The following is an 18,779-nucleotide window of genomic DNA, read 5'->3' as shown; positions in this document are numbered from 1 at the left end:
TGGTGGATGTATGTCAGGGAATGTATGCAAACTGCAAAACTGCCTACAGAATACAATTCATCAATGGTCAAGTAGTTCATCAAATTCATAATATAATATACTAAAATATAGTGAATTTGGAGAGCAAATGGCTTGAAATAGCTTTAAATGACCTCATACTTCCATAGAGCACTTTGACCTGCACTGGTTCAGTAGATGTATATACCACAGCAGGGCCACCATCCCAGAATGAGTCTCTCTACCCTTTGAGTGCTTTTAGGAATCCTGGTACATCGTTTCCAAAAGCCACTTAGCAAAATAAAAGGTCACTCTGTGGAGGGCTTCCCGCAGGCCTGAGTTGTAGGCCAAGGTGTCACTTGAGAAGGTTGCTGTAGGGAGAGAAATGGAGGGGAAACAGTTTTTAGGTCATTGTGTTTTAATGTTCACATTGTGCAGCCTTTTTAACAGCAGGGTGTTTGAGAGAGCTCAAAACTGGATGAGAGAGAGAGAAATGGAAAGATCCTGAAGAATGAAATGCAAATGTATCCGTTTAACTCTCATACACTTTATTTTCTGTATGTTCACTTGAGATCTGTATGTGTACAAATAATAATAGTAATTTTGAAATTAAAATCGTATTTTCTTTTTAAATTCTGTTGGTTTTTATATGTTCCTCTGACCTCGTCAAATCCCAGTAGACTGATATTTTTTTAAGAAACAATCCATGTGTTTTATCAAAAGGTAAGCATGCAGTTTTCCACTGTTATCCAACATCATAATGCTGCTCCTGTTTAAGGTCAATTTGACCCCAAACACACTGTAGAAAAATATAATAAAACAAATCCAAATAGACAATGGCATGAGTATATAGTGCAACATAATCAAACAGGATATTGACATATTGCTTCTGAAAGTTAATGTACCCTGAAATCATCCATTTTTGCATCAATCATACATGATCACATTTTCTTCTGGTGCTACTGTTGGTGCATTGCACAAGCAAACACTAAGACATGAGTTCTGGTCCCATTGAAACCAGAAAATAACCATGTTCACATAAATAATAGTTAGTGCAATTCTGAGGTTGCATTTTAGTTCTAAAATTATATTTTCACTCCACTGGTGGTTAAGGTTGGGGTTTGGGTTAGTGGGTAGTGTTAATAAAATATGCATTAGTTTTTACTATATTACATCATTTACAACTAAAAATGCAACTCGCTTTTGGTGTCACTCTGTGGACATTTCAACTGGAACCTGGATGAACCAGTTTTGGCCACTGAATGCAGTGCTTCAAATTTCAGAAAGTAAAGGCCAATTTTAGCTGCAGAACTTTAGACTTGTTGCCAAATTCACAGTACGATTAGTCTGTACCGTTTGTACTCCAATCAGAAAATGTTAGCATGTGAACATTTGTTGCATTTAATCATGTTTTATATTTATATTATCAAGCTGACATTTTGATTAAAATCAGTTCTCATAAGATTAGGGAAAGTAATGACGTTTCAACTGGAGACTTAAATGGTTTGTATTTATTTGAGCTAGGAAAATGACCTTAAGAGAACAGATGGATTAGGATAACTATTTAGGCTTAAACACCATTCTAATTAGGAAAAAACATAATTTAATTCTACCACAAAAGGATCAATGAGAATCAACCAGCTGTTGACACCTGCACTCCCTGCTTACATTTCCTTAAAAGTCAACCTGTTTCCCTCTTCTATAAATAGAAATGAATAACTACCTTTGACAGGTTATGGTCTACTGAAAGGACATATACAACAAAGTGAAATCATTTGAACTGTTTAATTCCCCAGTGAATTCTGGAACATTCTCGGGCTCTTAAGGATCTGGTTTAATGACATGAGAGATTAACAAACATGGGGAGACAAGCATGTCTTACCACATGAAAAAAATCTGATACAACAGAAAATGAACAACTCATAAGAAAATACTTTCTTCAGCAGTTCTATTTTAGAAATCACTGTCAAGTCTATAGTGGTAAAAAATATAGCTCTCGTGACATCCTGTTACATCTTGCATATATTCTTGTAAAAAATATACTTTGAAAATAAATAAATATCTAAAATAAATTATCTTTAAAAAACATAAATTAAAGGACCTAAAAAGAAATGTTTTGTAGGAGGTTTATGTCTCCTGTTTGTTCATGCCAGTGTTTGGGAGTGTAAGATATCTCAAAAGCATAATGCAGAATTCCTTCAGAAGCCTTCTAGAATTTTCAGTAGTAAAGTAGTTGTCCATCATTCTCTGGCAAGCAGCCCGCCAGTGGAAATCTCACTCTCTCCTAATCCCCCTAGAAGGTAAATGGATCCAAAACAGTGTCAAACTCTTCAGGAACAATCCAGTGTCCAGACATTTTTTCCTGATGCCTCAAACACTCCATTAAATGGCTTCCCATCTCCTGCAAGTGCTCCAACCTTGGCTCCAGCAGAGGACCTTTTCCCCCGGCTTCTCTGCTGTCTTGCTGAGACAGGTCTGCCCTGCTGGCTGCAAATATCTCAGCAGACTCAGGGGGGAATAAGAGCATGCAGGTGCTTTTAATCGGTTTCGAGTTTGAGGTCCAGTTGTTTCAGCTGTGACCCAGTATCTCCTTGTAAAGCTCAGGAATACGCTCTGGGTCAACAGGCCGTGGCAAGAAATGTGTGAAGCGCTGGTGCCTCCGAGATCGAGCTCCATCACGAGATGTTCCGTCTTTGTTGAGGGCTACGTAATAGTGAGATCCTCGATCGCCATGCCGGTAGAGGTTAGAGGAGTAGGTGTTGTACCAGTTTTCCTCAAACTGCTCCCTAAACACACACTCTGCAGTCAGTTTTTCCTATAGGAGAAGGGAGGTAGGAGTTAACTACACTGCATAATACGTTCAAACAAAAGGATAAACTGTGTCCAAAGGCTATTTGAAATTACATTTGAATTGTTCCATAAATCAAACTCTCAATTTAACAAAGGCAGGCTATGAATGAAATTAATTGTAGCATTAATCACAATCACAATATCAGAATATGCATTTGGCCCTTTGTAACAGAGACCAACTATTGTTTTATGATTTAGATGCATTTGTGCATTGCTACTGTATATATGAATACTTACAGATCCATACAGTACGCCCTTGCTGTTCATTCCCAGATATAATCCGCTATCCACTCCACGGATGCTCACCATCCCCACAGCGAGGCTAATGAATTCCAATATACCTGTGAGAAAAGCACAGCTGTTAGTTCCCAGTTGAGAGAGAGGGACAAGCAGTGTGATATATCACACACATGCACCTGCAAAAGTGACATCTATACTTAATTCATGACATCTTGCACACTTAATCAATGTGTCTTCTATTATAATGTTAGAATATAACAGTATGGCAGCTACTAATATAATAATCACCATATTAATCATTTTTCATTTTAAACAACAGTGTAATTACATAAGAACTACATGAACTACATGTGCTTGCAGTTATGTTACTATTATTACGACCATGGTCATTCATATGAATAACATGGGCACTGTAAAATGTTGCCTATAATAATAAAACAGCAATAAATAATACTTACCAAATCGGCTGTGGTCTTTTCTCGTGCCTTGCACCACACCGTCCGGTAATATTTCAAGGTGGTAGCCGGTCCTGCAGTAGAGCTGCCGTCGGCGGAGGATCCCTTTGAGATGCGTCAGGTCCGGTGAAGTGCTGCGTGACAGGCGCTCGGCGGAGACGAGGTGCTCGTTCATCAGCGCGCCGGAGTCCCCGGGGGGCGTGAGGACGAAATGAGACCCATGTGCAAAGCTCTCCAAGCCGTGAGAGAAGCTTCCGACCACCTCACCGACTGCACCCATTACCGCCACTCAAAAACACCAGCTGAAAGAAAAGTTACCGTGTGGAGGATCCCTGTGGTTTCGCTTTCCCTAGTGTTTTGCGCAGTAACTGGTTGCGGCTTTCCAGTCAGTTCGTGTTTACATCCGATTCTCTCTCTCTCTCTCTCTCTCTCTCTCTCTCTCTCTCTCTCTCTCTCTCTCTCTCTCTCTCTCTCTCTCTCTCTCGACCTTCCAGGCTACTCCCCTCTGCTCCGGTCCCCTCTGTATCCAAGACACTCTGTCTTACGCACTCCAAAACACACACAAGCTTATATGCGGCTCCTCTGGGGTGCTCCCAGCGTGCTGGATGTGACTGGCTCTGCTCTGAGACACCAGTCTAAATATGCCCCTTATGTAAATGCCCTCTTGACAAATGCTAATGAAGACCTTTATAGATGACTGTTTGAAACATAACTCCTTGATCGTTTGATCCTCTTCTTCTGTCTTCTTTGAGGCTCGGATTCATCTTCATCCCCTCGTTTAGTCCATCGATGGCTTATGAAGTTCAGAAAGAAACAATGTGGAAAAGACACGAGATCAGTGTGGAGACGATGATCTTATAAACGCGTAGAAAGAAAGCGCAGTTGAATAGAGAAGAGGGATGCGCACTGTGTACCGATCCGTTCAGTTCCCGAGGGTTTACGCGTACTGACGCTCTGGCGAATCTCTAGTGTGAAGCAGGTGGAAGTCAAGGAGGAAAAAAAGGAAAAGAGTGGGGGCGGTGCTCGATAGAGAACGGGAGAAAGAGTGGGAGAGGTAGAAGTCTTCAAGGTGTTTAGTATTTAGCGTGTGTGTGCATTATTCTCTGTAGTTGGTGCCAAAACGTAAGAGGCGTGCTCATGATTTGGGTAGTTGTTGCCTTTTAAAATCAACGTCAAGACTGTATTTGAATATATTGGAATGTATAAGGTAAAATGTTAGATGATGTAAGATTTGTACCATTTTTATTCATATTATTTTGAGAATGGTCCTGTGGTTCTTGGTAAAATAATGAGCAATATGCCGTTTAAAATAGTTTTTGATGTATTATACTATGTCACATCTCAGAAAAGTATTTTATGTCACCTATCCATATTTTAACCTAGGTTTTAAACTTTCCCTTGACTGCATTACGTTCCACGCAGGTGTACATTTATATGACCGATCAATTTAGTGTGCATGAATTCTTTAAAAGAAAAAAAGTGAAGTCCAAACAACCAGCACATCTGTGCAAACGCCATCAGTGCACTGTCAACTCTGATTGATGTCAATGTGTCTTTGAACACATCCAGCATAACAAGTCTTGAAATGAAGTATCAAAGATATCAGAGATCAAAGATGCTAAATGTAGAGTTAACGTTTCTTCATTACGCACAAAAGAAAGGGCCATTAACACAAAGGAAACTAGACCTGTTTGATGCCAAATCGTTGATACTACGAGTGATTAATATAGAAATTTCCCTGCCCAACAACTAAGAACTTGCCTCGAAGTAGTCTACATGAAAGTGTTTGATCTGGTATTAGTTAGGAAACGCACGCATCTGACTGTGTGCGTAAATTGAGAACTCAGCTAATTTTTTATCACTATGTTATTTATGACAATATTATGTAAAAAAAAAAATAAAAATAATAAATGTGTCCTTATAATATCATATAATATCAATTTGTGCAGAGGGATTGGTGACTGAGCATTGTTGAAAAATATACTTGCAATTGATAATGAAATGTAAAAATATGTATAATATAGCCTAACAGATGTAAAAAAAGATGTAATATAGGCCAAAATAATAGTGTTTTCAAAACAATTTGTAAAATGTTTTTATGCGTCTTTTTTAGTCTTATGCGTAATGTTTTTCTTAAATTGCTTTATTTTCGCTATGTCTCAGGAGGTTATGGTCTCTAGTAGGCTAGGTGATTTATCAACGGTTTTCTCAAGGGACACGTTCTCCCACATAGTTGCCCTTAGCTCATTAGTATTTATGATCTCCAAAAAAATACCTTAAACCAAAATCAATGTGGTCAGCTAAAACAGGATCAATCCACAAGCGCACTGGATCAATCGCTTACAAAAGAGATGTCAGTTATGTGCCAGATTTCGAGGAGACATTGACAGTTTGCTGAGTAAACCTAAAGCGAGTCAAAGTTTGGAATAATTGCTGTCATAAATGCATCATAAAAGCTCTGATCAGACTTTGGAGGCGCACTACAAAGCAGATGTGCACTTTTTATTGAACTTAAATGACTGTATACAATGCGTGTGGCTAAAATGTGATTTGCGCAATCTCACCATCGGTTTTGAACTGTGTGAGTATAGATAACAACAAATTGTTAAAGGGCAATTTAAAAGTAATGATGTTGGGGAAACAATGAAAAAAAATCAATACTGTTTGTGGATATACAGATTAGGCTCTACTTCGATACAATCTCATCTTTTTGAATATGAATGCGTAAACAGAATGAACATTTTTCATAGGTTATTGCTAATTTATCAGAGCACTTTACTTATGGACCTCTCCAGAATGCCATGATTTCCGCAAAAATACTACAATAAGTCTACCATATTAAATGTTATCGCGATAAACTGGTAACGTGATACTAGCCAGCATATATCAATTTACCATATGCAAACTATGGTTACTATGGTGACATTTTGAAAGGGCGCTGCTCGGTTCTGTCAATCCCAGTGTGAGACCAGCACATCTCGCGAGGAATGAATGAGAATTCGGAACTTGCACAAATTTTGTCATACCGACAATAATGGCCGCTATGTGCACACTTGGAGTCATATTTAGGAGGTTGTCGTTGTCTTCCGCTCAACGAAATGTTCTTTTGCGATGTCCGGTGAAGGATCAACAGTCCGCACGCAGAGGAATAGCGGTTGCTGTAGGCGTCGCGGCTGGAGGAGCGGTTGTTTATTATTATTATTATTATTCACAAATGAACGGATCCAGAGGGAGGAAATCCCATATTAACCGAACAGACTGTCGGGCTCTGCTGCCTTCACTGCCCGCTGTAGCCGCCAAGGAGAAGGTATGACTGGTTGCATTGTTCTCTGTGCCACGTCAGGAGGTGTTCACACGGAACGCGTTATTGCGCTAAAAAAAAAAAAAAAAACTATAGATTGCGCCACGAGCACAGGCGTCTCGAAACGCGTATTTTAAGGGGCTGTTCATACCGAATGGTATTTTTTCAAAATGTAATCAACCGCTGCATGGACGCAGTTAATTTTTGCTGTTTTAATTATTATTATTATTTATTTATGTATTTCATTTATTCAGCATCTTGTGCTGAATCGCTGCGTTTTTTAGACGTCGTGTCAATTTAAAAAGAACTTCTACTTTTAAAAACGCGTCTCAAGATACTTGTAGGCTGCTGCTGTATTCCTGGCGCTGCGTCTAGTTTTTTTTTTTTTAACGACAGAACGCGTTCGTTTTGAACGGCCACTAACTTTACACGGCGTCTAAAAACACTGCTTGCTAATTGATTTTTCCTGGCAAAGGTTGTGGGAGTGTAACTGCCGCCTTTTCTTGGAGCAGGGATTGTGATCTTCTGTAGTAACATTCACTTAACAGAGTTTCGTCATATATATTTTATTTCTTCTAATTAAAATGCTGATCACTCATACAGCTATGACAGTGCGCATATTTTTTTTTTTTTTTTTTTTTTGTGCGCGCATTTCTTCCATACAAATCCTGTGGTGATGCTGCAGGGAAGAGGGGCGCTCTCCTCAGTGACGGTGCTGAAATGACGCTCACTGGATCAGATCACATATCCTGGCGTTACGCTTAGTTACAACAGCTATGCAGTTATCTGTACTGCATCATAGCGGCCTGTCAAACAGTAACCTATATACCATATCAGCGTCATATCAAAGAGTAAAATTCTTTGGCACATGCATATCATTTTTTTTATTTTTTATTTTTTTGGCAGACGTTCAAGTGTGGTTTCCATGAGCTTCCAGACTTTTTAGTCAGACTTTTTAACTAAATGTTTTCTTGACTTTTATCCATTTCTTGTGTTTCACCACATAAAAAAAAAAAAAAAAAAGTTCTGTAATCTTCTTTAACTTAATTTAGCACACTGAGATAAAACAATAAAAGTTAGATTTCTACAGTAGCAATTTTTCAACTTCAATATCATTTTTAAACTGAAACAGCGAATATACAGTCATTAGTACTGATGTCAAGCCTTTGATATTTAAGGTGTATTTATGACTCTAAGATTTAATTTTTGACAACACAGAACAAATCAAAATCTTTCATCTCTTTTATTATTTTCAGTTAATGTTGACACAACTACAGAGGAAAGCCAGACTCTTTTGATGTCTTAAGGTGACATATAGCTTCAACTTGTCCCATGGACATTTTAATGTTTTCTTTTTTAAAATATGGATTTTAGATTTTTATTATTTTAAATGAATAATATATTATGTTATTTTGAATTTTAGATCAAATAATGTTATGTCCCACTGTAGGACAATGATTACAGAATGAGACAATTATAAAAAAAAAAATGTACAAGCTTATACTGTTTGATAACAGAAATAAAACATCAAAACGTTGTTAAAACAAGTTATTAATAATAATCTCTAAACAGAAAAAAAAACAGATGATGATCCATATATATATATATAAAGCATCAGTTTCAGTTCAAGTAACCATACTACTTTGGTAATATTTTCTGCTTTGTTTAACTATTGCCTAGTTTCCATGAAGACTCTTTCAGGGTTGGCATAAAAGTTTTTATTGTAAATATTGTTTTCAGTGTTTTTATATATATATATATATATATATTAAATTCAATCTATATACTTGAATTCATTTTTGTATCTCACCATGTGTTTTAATGACACCATATTATGTTAGACCCAATTGTGTCACACCACATGCCAAAAGTCAAAACTAGGTCTTTAAATTTGATGTCCCACAGAGATGTTATCTGTTCATCATGACTGAACAAATACAGCTTCACTTTATCATTTATGACATTAGACATTAAAAACTAATGAAATATATGCTGCATAGCTAATCCTTGTATTATGCATATACAGAATTTAAAGAGATGACAAAGAAGAACTGGGTTTGAAATCCACAAGTAAGGCAAGAATGTACTGTATGTTGAACACATTTGTGCATTGTTTGTGATTGATTCTTGCAGGCACAAACATTTGATTTTGACGAAATTGATGTGCATATGTCATCTCATGAGCATCGCTTCCGTCTCTTCAGCTCAGTGGAGTACGAGGGGCAGCTGTACATGACTCCTCAGAACTTCATTGAGTCAGTCACCATGAGTGAGCCCCGCAGTGAGTGCTCATAGTGTTATTTTACATCGGTCATCTTTACAGTCAACATGGAATCAAAACTGACCCTATTCATTTTTTTCATCAAATTGTTTATTATGTTTCCTGGAGTGTTGGTAATTAATTACAGACATTACATCATAAATTAGTATAATTCATTCTGATTGAAAATAATGGCCAGCATCATCTAATCACTTCCAACCATGTTAAAATAATATTAAACATTATTAATTATTACCATTGTCCTATATATGCCAAACATGATGAGTGGTCCAAACATCATCTGAAGCCTGATTTAACTTTTGATCAGATTTTAGGCATGAATGCACTTGCCTACATAGAGAGCTATAGGATGCTCCCTTTCATCCTTGCTCCCTATATAGTAAACGACTTAACTTCCAGTGTGCTGTCTGTCAGCACTGGTCTCAGAACAGTTCAGAATGCAAATTATATTTATCCTAACTCCAAAATATAAAATATAAAGTCTCTGAAAGAAACATGTTTCAGCTTTTGGATGAACCCAATGATTCTCTATGTGATTTTCACAGCACAGTAGATACAGGAATGCATTTACTTGTTAATGAATAGAACTGTATTGTACTGTGATAACAAAATAAATTATAACAAACATTTTATTAAAATTAATTAAAATAACCCACACATGTGTTAATGTTGAAAGTTATTCAAAATAACTAACATGTTTCCACGTGTGTATATCATGTTCATCAGCGCGCTGGCACACGAAAAATGAATACATTTTTTAAAGCAGCATAGCAAATGAATCTAGAGACGCTATTCTTTACACCCAAATAGGTTTCAGTGAAAAAACTTAGAGGTTTCTTACTTGGGGCAAGCTGACCCTGAGCATCTCTGCAGAGCTCTATAGGGCTAGTTGCATAGTACTCTGACAGAGAACTGCCTCTCTCGCTGTGCTCTGAGAAATGCAGTTACCTTTGCAGGGCAGTTTGCAAAATTTACTGCAGGTTTTTGAAGAAAAAATGCAGGTAGTTTTGTTTGGACTGATTGTTAAATATCATGTAATGTTACTCCTAAAATGGGCCTATTGGCATAAAGGAAGAACACTATTTGTACTGCAGAGATGTTGTGATCCCATCTTGATCTTTTCTTATTGGCCAACCACTTTCTGTTTCTTTTTTTTCTCTTTCCATGTGTCTCTCTGTTGGTGTTGCTCTCTATTCCCTTTTTTAGACAAGAAACAGTGGAGGTCCCTCAACAAACAGGTCTGATGTAAATCTATTGATAATGCATGTCATGTAGATTTCGTGGTTCCAATACAGGATAAATTATTTATTTATTGACAGTCCTTAGAATTGTATTTCAGCATGCTGTACTAAGAATAAGTCATTTTTCCCATGCATATTTTACAATTTTTTGTAGGAGCTGGAGAAGATCTTGTCCGACACTCCACCAGTGTGGAAAGGAACATCCAAGTTGTTCCGGAACCTTCGGGAAAAAGGTGCATTTTTAATTTCAGCTCATTATCCCAACTAGTAAGGTTAATATGAGCTTTACACGCTTGACATTGTTAACCCAGGTTAATTTTTATGTGGGTTAGTTTTGCACTGTTCAATTTAGCAACCCCAATTTTGGAAATGTTTCATTTTTGACACTTGAAAATATATTAAACCAGGGTTAAGCTTACCCAAAAATTACAATTCTCTCATAATTTACTCATGCCATTTAAGATGTGTATGACTTTCTTCTGCAGAACACAAACAAATATTATTAGAAGAATATCTAATCTCTGCAGGTCCATACAATGCAAGTGAATGGTGATCATGCCTTAGACTGTCCAAAATAGCAGATAAAGTCAGCAAAAACTTATTCCATCAGACTCCATTGTTTTAATCAATGTATGCTGAAGCGATCAATTGGTTTTGGGTGAGAAGAGACAAAAATCGTACTCTTTTTTTTCACTGCACATCTTGACAGCAGTCTCCTTGGCGGTCATGATTTCAAGATTGATTACACTTCCTATAGCGCCATCTAGCACTTTGCGCATGCGTCTAGCACAAGGAAGTGTAATCGAGCTTGAAGACAAGATGTACAGTGAAAAATAAATTATATTTTGGTCTGTTATATTTTGGTCTAAAAATAACTGGATTGCTTCAGAAGACATTGATTAAACCATTGGAGTCTTATGTATTTATGCTGACTTGATCTCCTTTTTGGAGCTTCCAAGGCCTAATCACCATTCACTTGCATTGTATGGACCTACAGAGCTGAGATGATATTCTTCTAAAAATTCACATTTGTGTTCTGCAGAAGAAAGTCATATACAACTGGGATGGCATGAGGGTGAGTAAATGATGAGAGCATTTTCAATTTTGTGTTAACTATCCCTTTAATATCTTACCCTTCTGTTTTGGAGAAAATAGATACAGCACCTTCCTTTTGATCATAAACTTGAACAATGCCATAGGCTTGTTTTTCACTTTAAACACAAGCTTTTTAAAATAGCATTTTATCTGGAAAGAGTGGCACCTATACATAAATGGTGGTAGTAATATTTTATAGTAGATATACAGTAAACCCTTAATTTTTTGTAAAACAGATGATAATTACAATACATTAACATTTTATTTCAGAATATTAAACATCTGCCTGGCAGACAAAAAAAATAGCAAAAAAAATCCCAAATAGTCTTCCATTGAAAAGGTCCCCACACATATCTAGGGATCAGGATGTCATTGAGATATGGGGATTTCACTTGGGCCAGTAAGCAACCATTTTGCAACCATTTAATATTGTCCTAGCAAGCACAAAGCAACACCCTAGCAATGCCCTAATCACCCAAATCAACATTGCAAAAATATAAAAATGTATCAGAAAAATGTCATGTATATATATATATATATATATATATATATATAATATACATGACATTGTAAATGCCTCTTTTTGGGTGGAATCAAAAACATGCTGTTTTCATGTGTGTCTCTTTAAATGCAAATGAGCTGCTGCTTCCAGAACACAGAAACAGCTGCTCAAGCATCCTTTTCAACCACGTTTTGCTTATTTTACATTACAGACATTACAGAAATATAATGTCAATAGTGTACACACACACACACACACTGATGTTTATCTTTACCATTTCAATGGCGAATAAAAAATATTGCTGATCTTACGTTCTCATAAATAGTAGAATCACTTAAAACTAAGATATTATGCATGTATACTAGACAGTCCACTCTTGGATTTGGACCATTGACTACATCCCGACTGCTATGTTCAATCCAGTTTTCATGCTGACTTAAGGGGTAGTGGATAGTGGATTTTACCACTACCAATAACTAAGTTGGTGGAAAAGACTGATAACAGATTAATCTTCCAAGTTTTTAAAGATTTATAGAATGATCAAAGAGTTCATAATCTTTCCTTACTATGATAGGCAAATACATTAATGCTACAATAGTCCAAAATGAATAAAATCCCAAAAGAAGTTTATTGTGCAACCAGCATTTTAATAATTAATACTCTGTGACATGGGACTTTTAACTAAAAACAAGCCTGAAATACACTGGGGACTTTTTGTCACGGTCCTGTCAACTTGTCAGGTTGGGTTTCTGTCTGACGGGATGTGGCACTATTGTCCTGTCTCGTGTTTTGTGTACCTTCTTTGTGTGAGCGCACAGGTCCAGTTGTTAGTGACCGCCATGCACGAGTTACTGCCATGCACTCTCCAGCGATGTCACTTTGTCAGGTTTAGTTTTTGTCTGACGAGGAATGTGGCATCCTCATCCCCTGTCTGTCCTGTGTTTCGTGTACGTGCTTTGTTTGAGCCACATGGCCAAAGAGGCAGTTTCCCTGCTGTAGCCAGCACCCACGCCTGCCACGGCCAACGAGCCAGTGCTCATGCCTGCCAACAGGCCAGTTCCTGAAGCCACGTCTGTCCCAGAGCCACGTCTGAAGCCTTGTCCGTCCCAGAGCCAGTGTTTGGAGCCTCGTCAGTCCCAGTACCAGCATCTTCAGTCATGACGGTCATTCCCACAGCAGTGCTGCTGGCCGTCCAGAAGAGGAGGAGGAGGAGAAGGGCTCCTGCTCCCCAGTTGCTGTTAGTACTCCTGACCACGGAGGCCGTTCCCCAGTCACTGCCAGTGCTCCCAGCCACAGAGGTCATTCCCCAGTTGCTGCCAATGTTCCCAGCCATGGAGGCCATTCCCCAGTTGCTGCCAGTACTCCTGGCCATGGAGGCCGTTCCCCAGATGCTGCCAGCATTCCTGGTCACAGAAGCCGTTCCCCAGTCACTGCCAGTGCTTCCAGCCACAGAGGCTGTTCCCCAGTTGCTGCCAATGCTCCCAGCCACGGAGGCCATTCCCCAGTTGCTGCCAGCACTCTCGGCAACACAGGGGTTGTTTCCCTGTCACTGCCTGTGTTCACAGCCATGAAGGCTGTTCCCCTACCACTGCCAGTGTCCACAACCACAGAGGTTGTTCCCCTGTCACTGCCTGTGTTCACATCTGAGGAAGCTGCTCCCCTGTCACTGCCTGAGTTCACAGCCGAGGAAGCTATTCCCTAGTCGCTGCCTGTGCTCACAGCCATGAAGGCTGTTCCCCTGTCACTGCCTGTCCTCACAGCCATGGAGGCTGTTCCCCAGTCCACGTCGGTCTTCACAGCCACGCAGGCTGTTCCCCAGCCTCTGTCGGTGTTCACAGCCATGAGGGCTGCTCCTCAGTTGAAGCTTCCAGTGCTCACAGCTGTGGAGGCCGTTCCCCTGTCGAGATCAGTGCCCACACCTGAGTTGTCAATGGCTCTGCCACCTGTGCCACTCCCCACTGAATCATGTCCAGCGGCTGCTGCTCGATTCGCTGCACCCTGTCCGGTGTCGCCTCTGCCCTGAGGCCTCCCCCCAAGCCGCCCAGATCCTGCATTCACCCTAAGGCCTCCTCCCAGGCCACCAGACCCCGCCCCTTTCCTTAAACTTCCTCCCTGGTTTCCCTCCCTACCCTCTTTCTGTTGTGTTTCCTGATCTTTGTTAAGTGTTTGTCTGCTTGTCTTGGGTTTTTTTTCCTTTAGTGTGATGTTCTCAGTCCCAGTTTCTTTAGTTCGATATCACAAACATCATATTGTCAGATTATACTGTGGAATCATCGTCCCCTGTCTCTCTGTCTGTGTTGGCACATGGGTCCGGTTGTTGGTTATTGCCATGCATGAGTTACCGCTGTGCACCCTCTGGTGATGTCACGGTCCTGTCACCTTTCCAGGATGGGTTTTGTCTGATGAAGACCATTAATTTAGGAACCCTAATTGTTTCCATGGGTGTGCATATCATTACAACTTTCAGCTGTAAGCGACACCTGCCCCTTGTTTGTTTCTTGCTTATTTAAATCCCCTTGTGTGTCATGTCCGGTGCTGGATCTTTCAGTGTGGTTTAACATTTATGTAGTGGGTGCTGAATGTAGTCTAGCTTATGCTAATGTGTATGCTGTCAAGCAACTAACCTTGTGCTCTGTGTCTAGTTGGTGCTGACTAGTGTATTTGTTGGTTACCTGTCTCTGCCTGTATGTTGGGATGCATTCCTTGTAGCTGCAGCCGGTGTTGGGATCACATGTTTTCACCAGCACAAATTTAAGTTGATGTTTATTGTTGTAAATAAATCCTTTGAACTGTTCCTTCGCTATTGGGTCTTTGTTTCACGCTTTCTGACAATTTTATTTTAAAAAAAAAATTATGCAAGCGTGAGATCTTGCTGACGAATCGGCTGTCATCACTTCAGGTATTGCTGTTGAGAAAGAGATTCTTATGGATTTAAAAACCTGAGATGTTCTACATGATCGTGCGATTGATTAATTAAACAGGAAAGGAGGAATAATTTTCACTTCAAGCTAATTGGTAAATGCTTTTTGCATTTTTATAGCAACATCTAAGTGTAAATTAGGCTGCTTGGGTTTTCAAAATTAACCATGTACCCTAACGAAACAAAATGTATTGCATTTATTGCATTATAAATTTTAATTGCAATATTATTAGAGAGCTTTTTCTTGGTATTAGGCCTCCTTGGTTCTGGCTTTCAGACGTGAATGGTGTTTTCTTAATGGCATGAATTGCACTGAAGGCCTAGACTTAAAATGCACAGGCAGCGGCTGATATATATAGATTATATAATTTCACCAGATAAGGTTTATTTATGAGGAATAAAAAACTATCAGCATAGATTTTGCGATAACCGATAGTTCCAAAAAGCAAATATCAGCACTGTTAATCGGTAAAACCTATATATCGGTCTACCTCGAGTCACAATACACTTTGCACTCCATTCACTCCCATTTAAATGCATCTGAATACAGGAGACCAGAAATGCAAACTCATGCAAAGAAATTTCTTACTACGCCGCATATCGTTTGGTAAACTCTGACCAGCGAATCTGTATGACATGAGGGTCCTTCACATAACATATCATAGAAGATCGAAACATCACATGCTGGCTCAATTCAAGAATACATATTTTAAAGATGTGTGTTTGATAGACAATATAATTTAACACTTTGAATGTAATATTATTTGTTATTTGTGATTGATTATTTACTTACACAAGTAGCCCTCCACCATGACATCATATACTGGTCAGTTGTGTTCTCCATATAAAATTTGCATGTCCCTTGATCCCTTGATTTTAAACTACTCTCCAATACTCTATACCCCCTCTAGTGTGATGGATTTGACATGCCATTTGAAAGTCTTTTTCTGCCCTTTCTAACAGTGTTTGCATTCTTTGATTATTTTGAAAATAACCTTTTATTTGCAAAAATAACTGAGGGCATTAAGGGTAATTTAGACCCTGTGCATGAACAGATTTGAATGTTTTTTCATACATTGCGATTTAAAATAGTGACCAATGTATTGAAAATCCCTGTTATTGCAAATACATGTAGAGTTTATCATATATAAGTGATGTGACAGTTGATTTATTAATTTTTTTACCGAGAAAACATCCATTCAAATTAAAGAAGTTTAATGAATGCGTACTGAACAGAAAGATCTAAAGGACAAAGGTGCAAATATATTCGTGTTATAAAAGCATTTCTATTTTAAAAGTTGGCAGTAAAAAATAACTGTTGGAGAACACCAATATTTTTCATTCTTTCTGACAGAAAAATGGTAATGCAAATGTTTTATTTCAGAATTCACTCACATTTTGTGTGATACTAAATTGTCCTCGTCACCCCAGTCCTCCGGAGTTCTCTCTCTTCTCTCTCTCCCTTTCTCTCTCAGTTTCCACTTCATCTTTCTCACTCTCTCACTGGGACCAGTTTTATGTTCATTTCCTAGGCAAAATACTTTCTGCATTATACTTTCCTGCTAACCAAAATGAAGACCTTTAAACAGAGTGCCAAATGACACTAACAATTTAACTATATTTTTTACATTTTCTGAAGAAAATTCAAATAGTGCATACCAGTGAATTGCTTGCCAATACAGCAATAGGGTGTTGTTAGTGGTTACCAGGGTGTTGTTATGCTGTTGCTGTTGCTGTTGCTGTTATGTTCTGGGTGGTTGCTATAGCATTTCTTGGTGGTTGGCAGGGTGTTCTGGGTGGTTGCTACTGTAGGTGGTTGCTTACTGGCCCAAGTCAACTGGAGAGTCCACTTCCAAGTCTCTATTATATTCTAGTCCCTAGAGGCTTGGGACGCTCCATCGCTGTCAGTCTATTGAGTTTTTTTAATGTTGCCGTATAGCAAATATTATAATATATAATAATACATTTTATATTACTGCAAGAGTAAGACAAATCTCCAACAGCACAGCTGCAATTAAAACATTTGATCTTGGAACACGTAACAGCCTTGCTCACACCACAAGCTAATTCCCGGTGGTGATAATTATACACACAAACACACACACACACACACTCCTCCACCCTCTTACACTCCAGTAGGATTCTAAAAATAAACTCTCTGAATTCTGATCTTCCTCATAGTAATTACAGTTTTTGAAATGATCACATTTTAATTGGAGGCGGTACATTATCTTGTTGGTTTGACTGATGTGGAGATATGCATCCAGAAGATGCCTGTGCGTACGGAGAATCAGCCTGACACAGCATATGTGCTCAAGCTGTGGTAATTATAGTATGCAGATGTTAATTGAGGAAGCTATACTAACGAGATCCTTGAATGTGCTTTGGTCTCTATGGAGTGGTTTCTAAAAGGGAGAGAACACAGGGTCTTAGAAAAGAACATGAAGAAGGTAAGTGTAGTTTAAAAGTTTGTTGGGATTTTTTTATGTCCTAGAAATTTGCAGTGACTTTGAGAAATGTATTTGAATAGCCACTGAATCATACAATATCTTATTAACCACATCTAAACTTGTTGGAACTGAAATAGCCTTTTGCGAATGTACTTTTCGAAGGATCTTTTTAAAGACAAAATTGTTTATAAATGAAATCTATGTGGGAAGTGAAATAATTTGCATTCTTTGAATAGCCAAATAATAGTAATTATTTTCAACTAGCATGAAATTTAAGAAAACACTGTTAATGTTACATTAACGTATGTCTATAAGTTATTTAACAAAATAAAACCCTTATAATGTCAAATAAGATAAATATGTCTACTGATTTGAATAAATGTGATAATTTTCAAATGATTTAATTAATTATTATTAATGCAATAAAATCAATCTATGAATGACATAAATCCCATTTTTGAAAACATTTGTACATTTCTAAAGTTTATATCTATACTATAAAAGAGTCCATGTTTCAGATACTGTCAATATGATGATAATGAAGGTTCCAGTGTCAATCCAAGCGTACGAAAATGTATGTGTCTTAGAACCACACACATTAATACCTCTTGATACTGATGAGATCACATTGGTTTGGCTTATAATGGTTAGTTAGTAATGGGTTGACTTAAAAAGGTTTTATTAAAGAATGCTGCAAATATTTTCCATTACCAGTAATATGCATCCATATTTGGTAACCAGGTCTTTCCTCACATGCCAACTAATGTATTAGCACAAAGACAGAGGAGTTATTGTCAATTTCATCAATAAAGCCAACATACCTCAGAAGGAAACAATTAATCTTTACTAATTGTACTGTATGATCAGATATGGCCACATTGGCCCAAGCACTGATCCCTGAGGAACACCAGCAGTTAGCTGGTGTGACTTAGACACCTGTACTCTCCAGAAGACCTTGAAGGATCTGCCCGTGATGTATGGCTCATCCAAGCAAAGTTTCTGTGATGCCCAGAGAGAGTGGACAGGAGGATCTGGTGGTTCACTGTGTCAAAATTAGCAGACCGGTCAAAGAAAATGAGGACAAATGAGCTGGAATTAGCTCTCACCAGTCAAATGGTTTTAGCTACTGACAAGAGGGTTGTCTCCGTTGAGTGTCCTTTTTTTACTGGACTTATGTTTGAAGAGTAGGTTGTTTTGTGAAAGAAAACAGACAACTGTTTGGATACAACCATCTCAAGAGCTTTTGCCAGTAAAGGTAAGAGAGGGACCGGTCTGTGGTTATCGACTACAGTGGGGTTATGTGTTGGGGTTCTATAGCAGTGGGGTTACTCAAGCCTGATTAAATGTGTTTTGTCACTCCTGCATCACCTTTGTATGCTAATAAGCCATTTGAAAGCAAACATAACACAAAGTAAGACCAAAATAAAAATACACTGCACAGATCATT

General features: G+C 38.4%; 2 protein-coding genes across 7 annotated transcripts in view; one reads left to right on the top strand and one right to left on the bottom strand.

Moving 5' to 3' along the window:
- Positions 1-1,985: 1,985 nt before the first annotated feature.
- On the bottom strand, positions 1,986-4,423 carry LOC127644414 (fibroblast growth factor 20-like). The gene is made up of 3 exons (XM_052127580.1): positions 3,546-4,423; positions 3,085-3,188; positions 1,986-2,812 (listed from the first exon to the last, which is right to left on the bottom strand). Exons 1-3 carry the CDS (start codon positions 3,820-3,822, stop codon positions 2,567-2,569), a joined length of 627 nt encoding a protein of 208 aa, XP_051983540.1. The 5' UTR covers positions 3,823-4,423; the 3' UTR covers positions 1,986-2,566.
- Positions 4,424-6,581: 2,158 nt separating this feature from the next.
- The window catches only part of micu3a (mitochondrial calcium uptake family, member 3a), a 54,704-nt gene continuing 42,506 nt past the window's right edge, over positions 6,582-18,779 (top strand). For all 6 annotated transcript variants that reach the window (XM_052127577.1, XM_052127574.1, XM_052127572.1 and 3 more), the window contains exons 1-4: positions 6,582-6,849; positions 8,977-9,124; positions 10,331-10,362; positions 10,520-10,598. In XM_052127577.1, coding sequence (XP_051983537.1) covers positions 6,586-6,849; positions 8,977-9,124; positions 10,331-10,362; positions 10,520-10,598 — 523 coding nt within the window. In that variant the 5' untranslated portion in view covers positions 6,582-6,585. The remainder of the gene's footprint in view (positions 6,850-8,976; positions 9,125-10,330; positions 10,363-10,519; positions 10,599-18,779) is intronic.

Source organism: Xyrauchen texanus, chromosome 5, assembly GCF_025860055.1.
Source record: "Xyrauchen texanus isolate HMW12.3.18 chromosome 5, RBS_HiC_50CHRs, whole genome shotgun sequence".
Lineage (NCBI taxonomy): Eukaryota > Metazoa > Chordata > Actinopteri > Cypriniformes > Catostomidae > Xyrauchen > Xyrauchen texanus.
The sequence above is the reverse complement of the archived record's forward strand: the minus strand, read 5'-3'. Positions and strand labels throughout refer to the sequence as shown.